Source organism: Medicago truncatula, chromosome 5 (genome assembly GCF_003473485.1).
Source record: "Medicago truncatula cultivar Jemalong A17 chromosome 5, MtrunA17r5.0-ANR, whole genome shotgun sequence".
Lineage (NCBI taxonomy): Eukaryota > Viridiplantae > Streptophyta > Magnoliopsida > Fabales > Fabaceae > Medicago > Medicago truncatula.
The window spans coordinates 15,724,623-15,732,750 of NC_053046.1; the positions used below are offsets into that span (position 1 = coordinate 15,724,623).

Consider the following 8,128-nt stretch of genomic DNA (forward strand, 5'->3'; position numbering starts at 1 on the left):
ATGTCTAAACTACCAATTTAAAAGTTTTTCCTCTATATTTTATTTCATTTACTTTTATTTTATAAACCCTCTAATTCTTGCCTTTTTTACAGTTCATATATATATATATATATATATATATATATATATATATATATATATATATATATATATATACACTCACAATTTTGTCTATGCATTAATCATTAATGAACATGATGAAGTTATATCAGTTTGAATTGCTCTTATCCTTTCTATTCATCATTGTCAATACAACCCTTTCGGGTTATATCCCTCAATTGCCTCATTCTCTTGTCAAACAAATAGACAAGATCAAACAATCTCCTCCATCAGATGAAGATTCAAGGTCTATCTCAAATCAAAAAACATTTGAGCACTTTCGGCTACTTCCGACAATTTCTACTGAAATTTGATGATGTTCTAGACGAGGAAACAATATCCGCTATTAAGACCTACCAACAATTTTTCAATCTCCAAGTTACTGGTAACCTAAACACCGAGACTTTACAAAAAATCTCGTTACCGCGATGTGGTATTCCTGATATGAGATACGAGTATGGCTTCGATGTTGGAAGTGATGTATCATTTCCGAAAGGAAACAAGTGGTTCCCTAAGGGCACAAAAAAGCTGACATATGGTTTTCTTCCAGGGAAAAAATTCTCGTTACTGCGATGTGGTATTCCTGATATGAGATACGAGTATGGCTTCGATGTTGGAAGTGATGTATCATTTCCGAAAGGAAACAAGTGGTTCCCTAAGGGCACAAAAAAGCTGACATATGGTTTTCTTCCAGGGAAAAAATTCTCATTAGACATGATCGAAGGGTTTAGAAATGCCTTCACACGATGGTCGCAGACCACTAGGGTCCTAAATTTTAGCGAGACTACATCATACGATGATGCTGACATTAAGATTGGATTCTACCATATTTACAACAATGATATTGTTGATGATGTTGTGGTGGGTGACTCTTTCATCAGCAGAAACCTTGATTCGAATGTGAAATCAGGTATGATACGTTTGGAGCGTTCAAAGTTTTGGGTGTCGCCAACTACCACCTACTTTAAGAAGTGGGAATTGCAAGAATTCGATTTGGAGACTGTTGTCATGCATCAAATAGGTCATCTACTAGGACTTGATCACTCTTCTGATAAGGAGTCTATTATGTACCCATTAATAGATCCATTGCAAGAAAAGAAGGTGCAAATAACAGATTCAGATAACCAAGCTATACAACAACTCTACACCAACACTGCCAAAGCCAATCCAAACTCTGATCATAGTGGGTGCTTTAAGCTTTTTGAGTCAAGTATGTTCTTATTAGCTTTTTGTCCCTTGGTTTTGCTTTTGTAGCTCTCGTGAACTTGGCTTCCTAATTAATATATCATTTGATTAGGGACTCACTTTAATATCCATTGGAGTGCAAAAATCACTTCAACTAGACTTTCGACCTATCGACTATAATAAAGACCAATAAGTTAGATTATCTATTTTTATTGATGTTAAATAAGTCGTAGGTTGTATTATCCTAAACTACAGTATTCCCTTCGTCCCATAATAACTGAGCTATTTGCACCCAAAAAAATGTCTCAAAATAACTGAGTCATTTCACTTTTCAATACAATATTAATTATTTTTTTCTTTATAACTCTAATTAATACTACTTTCATCACTCCAATTCAATATGATAGTGGAAAATACACAAATACTTAACAAGAGCGCTTAAAATAATTTTTCTCTCTCCTTCATTTATACATTTTTTTTAATATATGTGAAATAAGCAAATGACTCAGTTAATCCGAGATTGAGGTAGTATGATAAACATTCATATATTTTAGGAATAAGGTGCAAACAACGTTAGTTATTATAAATAAATAAAAAATACTTCTTTATTACAGTCAATAGGACCCGTGCAATGTATATTAAAAAATACAAAAGAACTAAATGAAGATATAATATTAAGATTAATATTGTCCTATTACGACTTTCATTGACATTTAAAAAAAAATATGATATGACCATGGTGATTAACATTCCTAAACAAAAAATTTAAATTGAAATAGTACATAATGATGAGTTCACTCATTTAAACATATATCAAAAGTTAAACTTATCACCAGCTTACAGCCACTTTACTTTACAAACTGATCTATATCCATGGTATATATTTGTTTCTTTATTTCAGTTCTTTATAACATGCACTCGTATTTCATTCCTTAACCTCGACTGAATTAATTGATATACATTCTTTTTCGAAACAATGCTATTCACAGTGCATAGATTTTGAAAAACTCACAAACTAAGAATTTGAGCTTTGCAAATATAGAAAAAAAAGTGTAAGTGCAATAAATTGCAAGTGCTTTATCAAATAAACCCTACTTTTATTGACTAAAGGCAATTAACCACACAAGTACTTTTGAATTACAAGGAACAAAAGGCATGTCATGTTAACTAAATAATATGTCTTTGGTATTAATTAAGCTAATTAGTAATTAGATAATTCATTGAAGATTATTATGTTCTATTAGAGTTGGTCCAACATCCTATATCTATTGGATCACACTTATCAGAGATTTCAGTTGCTATGTAGCTCATGCTTTTTGTATATATAACTGCATCAAGGAATAAAAAAAATGGATATATGTTGAAATTAGAGGTTGTTGCTAATAAAAATTGATCAATACTTGTTTTATTGAATTGATATGCTTGTCATCAATAGGAAACTGCATTATTATGTCTTTAAATTTTGGCACATATGTTGTGCTTTCAAACCACATCTACCACAAAACATATGTAGCTGGTTGTAATTTGTGGCATGCCTAAATTTTTTTTTTTTTTTTTTTTTTTTGGTGTTGTAACAAAAAACATATATTATGTCCTGGAATGTTTATATATATATAGCCGAGTAGTCCCATTATCCTTAATCTTAGTTATCTAATTCTCTTTTCTCTCTTTACCTGATCCTTGTAATTTCAACATAGTACCAAAGCCATATTAAATTCATATTTTGTTAAAAAAAAATCTACTTTTTTCAAGATTTTTACAATATTCTACACATTTCTGCATAATTTCATTAAAAAAAATACAAATATTACACATGAATTGACTTAAAAATTGGCACCAAAAGTGGAAATTGAAAATCTTATAAAGACTAAAAGTTGAAAAAAATAAATTAAAGGAACTAAAACGAAAAATTGATATATTTATTGAGACTAAAAAAAATATTTAACTTTTCAAACAATATCTCTCCTCCTTTGTTTGGACTCTTTATTAATTAGAGGTGATTTTATAAACTTCAGATGTTTCTCTTGTTGTTTTGAGATTTGCCATTAAACACCATGTTTGGATTGCCTTTTTTCCTTCTGATATTTATTGATTCTATTGTGGTTTTGCTTAGCTCTCTATTTTTTTTACCATTGTGGCTTTTGCATTAGCACCTTATTCTTATTTTTATTTGTTTAAAGGAATGATCAATATAAATGCTTCCGGTTGTTATACTTATGGTAGCTTTTATTTATAGATACTTATGATATATATATATATATTTCTTTTGCGGGGAAGTCAAAAGTTTCAAATGTAAATGGAATAAAAATATCTTGATTGTCAAAAACACATTTTCTCATGTTTGGTCACTTTAGCGCGGCTTTTAGAATTGTTTGTCATATTTTAAAACCCCCGACCTCTAATCCCACAAGTGATGAAACCCCGATCGAATAGAAATAAGAGAAAGAATGAATGAAAACATAATTGCAATAATTAATAGAGTAGTTTAGAGATTACAAAGCAAGATTACAATATATCAAGGAGAGGAGTGGGCTCTAATTGCAGTAATCAATCAAAATGTTGCTGAAATTTCAATTATCCAAGAAGTAACTATCATGTTCATCAATGGAATGGGATGAGGGGTTGTGAGGTCTCAAATGGTTGCTAACCCTAGCTGGAAACGACCGCTGAAATTGGGTGAAGATTTCAGACCATTAACAACATTGTCATCATCCTAGTACAAGTCTTGTCTATACGTCCCAAGTTATTCCCTTTGATAATTTTCCATGTGAGGTGTCCTAGTCTTATCCTTTGGGAATCTCATATTCCTTATCCTTTCCAGTATTGCTAACCATTGGTGATTCATGGAGCTTCGTTTGCAAGTATCACTATTGATGGACCCACGTTTTACAATTGTACTAGGTACCGGTTTATCATACTGCAACTTCAAATTTAATTTAAATACCATGCCAATATTTTTTGTCATTCTATCTCCACAATCAATAATAGCAAACATATATGTCTGTGGACAAAAACCATCTTCAAAAAAAAAATCATGCTTAAAGTCATGTAACACTTATCCTTCAGACTCATTCTCTTCACACAATCTCACCAAAGTTCTCTCAAGTGTTTAACGGTTAAGCAAATCACTCAAAGCGTAGATCATGCATCCCACTACCGTAGGCTTGAACAAATTCTCTACGACGTCACAAATACATGGTTTAGCACAAATACATGGTTTAGGAGTATATATTGTATAAAACCCATATAAAACACTAATAAGTTTCATTTCGATAAATGTTATTTGAAAGTTAAACTAAAAACAACTTAGTTTAACTGAGTTTATATAGACTCATTTGTTTCTTCAATTTATGAGGTTTACAGTTTACGCGAATTGAGTTGTTTATAGTATAGTACATACAAGTACGTAAACTCAATTTACATACACTACAGTAAATCCAGTTTACATGACTTACGTAAACTGAGTTCACCTAGACTTAGTTTGTTGAATAATATAATGGATCATTTGTTTTATTTTAAGAGTATTTTAATCATTTTAAGGTGTAATCAATTTTTTTTAGGTATGACTAGAAAAAATCTAAACATAACTAGTAGATCAAATTTTACAAATTCAAAACGCACTAAGTCATTAACCCATACATTCAGTTTTGTTACTCTAGCATACAACTAGCATGTGCAATTAAACAGACAATCAGCCATAATCGATTAGAGAAAAATAATAACGCAGAGAATAAATATCACACACAACGAGTTTTAGTTGAAAATTTTCCTTCAATATGTGAAAATAAAAACCACGGAACGTAGTCCGGTTAAACCTTCATTATAAGCAATAATAATAAAAGTCATAGAACCTAGTCTTCTTCAACGGACCAGGGGTCAAATGGTGGTGGAATCCGGCGTGTGTTTCAAGAAGTTTCTTTTTTTCTTTTTCGGGTGTTTAATTGTACTCAGCGGTGGTGAGTTGATGAGAAGTTGAAGTTATGTTTTCATGGCTTTTGATTGGTTTGATAGTTTTTGAAGGGTTTTATGTTGATCGGTGAAAGATAGATTATTGGATTTTGTTTATGCTATGTGTTGATCGGTGAAAGATAAAAAGAATTAGAGTCAACCTCTTATTCTAAAAAACATACTCCCTCCGTTTTTCGGTATTAGTCGTTTAAGGTTTATGCACGATTATTAAGGAAATGTTTAATTGTGTTGATTTCAATGGTAAAATTAGTAGCATATTTACTAAAACACCTTTATTAATTGTAATCAGTGGAGTAGTTAAATTGGATGAAATTTAATAAATAAAGGCATAATAGTGGAAACAAGTAATTAATGTTGCATTGGTATTGTAAAGTGACAGTTATTTTGAGAAAAATAAAAATGCTAAAGAGACAATAATTGTGAGACTGAGGTGGGTGACTTTGAGTTTTTGTGACATTAGTATTTTTCTTAGAGTAAATGATTAAAAAAAGTAAAAAACCATTTTGATCAGAGGGAGAATGAATGATTATAAGAGAGATAGAAACAAAGTTACCAATATCACCAAAAGTCAAAGTCATATCAAATTGGCAAGTGGAATTACTTGATCAATCTATATATAATACATACACTCAGTTATGTTTGTTCATTAACCAAAATGATGAAATTATATCAATTTGAATTTCTCTTATTCCTCCTCCTTATCATTGTCAATACAACCCTTTCCATTTCTTTCTCTACACTCTCTCAATTTACGAAACCATTGGAGAAGTTTGACAAGGTGATTAATAGTGAAGGTTCTGACATAGCATGGGATAAGTTTGTAATGGACCCGCTCAAGGACAAAGTCATGGAATCTGAAGCGAAGAAGATGGTGGAAAATATCAAACCGTCCCCTCCATCACAATTACTAAAATACAAAGGTCTAGATCAGATCAAACAATATTTGCAAAATTTCGGCTACCTCGAACAATCTGGGCCGTTCAATAACACTCTAGACCAAGAAACAGTCTTAGCCCTTAAGACCTACCAACGATATTTCAATATCTATGCAGGCCAAGATAGCTTACGCAAAATTTTACAACATATAGCATTACCACGATGTGGTGTTCCTGATATGAATTTCACGTACGACTCCACCAATGATATATCGTATCCGAAAGGAAACCAATGGTTTCCTAAGGGAACGAAAAATCTTACCTATGGTTTTGCTCCCAAAAATGAAATCCCACTCAATGTGACCAACGTGTTTAGAAAAGCCTTGACACGATGGTCGCAGACCACTAGGGTCTTAAATTTCACAGAGACGACATCATACGATGATGCTGACATTAAGATTGTGTTCAACAATATGACTTACGATGATGGAATCTATGATGTTGTCGTGGCTGTCACTCTTATCAAACTTGATTCAGCGAATATGAACACGGGTTTGATAAGTCTGGACATTACAAAGCACTGGGTGTTTCCAACTGAGGACGGAGAATTGGATTTGGAGACCGCCGCGATGCATCAGATAGGTCATCTGTTAGGACTTGAACATTCTTCTGATAGCAAGTCTATTATGTATCCAACTATATTGCCATCACAGCAAAAGAAGGTGCAGATAACAGATTCAGATAACTTAGCAATCCAAAAACTCTATTCCAGCTCTACAAAAGCCAATGCAAACTCGGATGATAGTAGTGGGTGCTTTAAACTTTCTGGGTCTAGTTCTAGCCTCTTTATCTCTTTGTCCATTGTATTTGCTTTTGTGGCTCTGTTGAACTAGCATTTAAATTATGTCATTTGATTAGAGTCTTTTTTTTACATAAGTTTAATAATTAATGTGTAATCAATTACACATTTGGGAAGAAAAAAAATTGTCTTGTGGTTTAATGATAAATAAAATTTTTAGTTTTTGTTATGTTGTTTGCCTTCGGTTTATCAAGTTGTTGAAATAGTTTTACAATCAAACACAATACAATTGATGTTGTCATGTCCAACCCATTAAAAACACTTATTGTAATTTTTTATTGAAAAACAATAATTATTTATTAAAAGGTATTATATTTAATAGAAAATGTTCAAATTTCAATACAAATTTACTATTTTGAATTTCTTGACATGTGTAAATTTAAACATGATAGAAAAAACTCATCTATTATACCTTTTGATGATTAAGAATCCATTTCACATGCTATCCCATAAACACTGCTTCTTACCCAATCATTAACATCATTTAGTAATGATTTCACAAATATGGAAAGGAAGATATCCAGCTCTTCTTGAAAATTGTTTTAAGGTCCTTAAACTGTTCAGTGCTGCTGAATTGTATTAATGTCAAGTCCCTTCATGCTTCACCACTAATTCTACATGTCCCTTTAGAGTATGAAGTTCCCTAAGCCTGTCACCCATTTTAAAAAAATTGTTAAAGGAACCTTACTTATCAACCATGCAATAATATCCCCCAATATAATTGCCACTTGCTAAACATATTTTTTTGGTAATAACTTGATGCTTGGCTTGTTTTGCAGTCTCCTAAAGTACCCAATTGTTATTCTTTTCATTGTTCTTTGTAGTAAAGGTAGTTTGTGATGAGAGAAGCATGAACATGATTAGATCACATTGATTCAACCATATGATATCATATTGATTTTACTTGGAAAGGCATTTTAATATATCATATTGATTTTACTTTGAGGGTTGCTCAATCCAAGGCCCGTTCATTACATTCAATATACTGCATGCCTCGCTATATTGAAGATCTGGCAACAGCTTTGATGTAAGTAAGAAACACCTACATACGATTAATCATCACTTACGCGTTAGAAATTAATGTGGGGGAACAAAGCCCAGCAGTGGCTGGCAAATCTGCAAAGATCAACCTTCATTTCCA

The 8,128-nt window shown here is 31.9% G+C and overlaps 1 protein-coding gene and 1 pseudogene across 1 annotated transcript; both read left to right on the forward strand.

The window, feature by feature from the left end:
- Window positions 1–182: 182 nt before the first annotated feature.
- LOC11410102 (metalloendoproteinase 1-like) lies at window positions 183–1,654 on the forward strand (annotated as a pseudogene).
- Window positions 1,655–5,880: 4,226 nt separating this feature from the next.
- On the forward strand, window positions 5,881–7,156 carry LOC11410103 (metalloendoproteinase 1). Its single transcript, XM_003613358.3, has one exon. The coding sequence runs from the start codon at window positions 5,909–5,911 to the stop codon at window positions 7,019–7,021; it is 1,113 nt and encodes a 370-aa protein (XP_003613406.1). The 5' UTR covers window positions 5,881–5,908; the 3' UTR covers window positions 7,022–7,156.
- Window positions 7,157–8,128: the final 972 nt, after the last annotated feature.

Bases quoted from the DNA above. Each gene is read 5' to 3' on its own strand.
- LOC11410103 (XM_003613358.3), top strand. From the start codon at position 5,909: ATGATGAAATTATATCAATTTGAATTTCTCTTATTCCTCCTCCTTATC.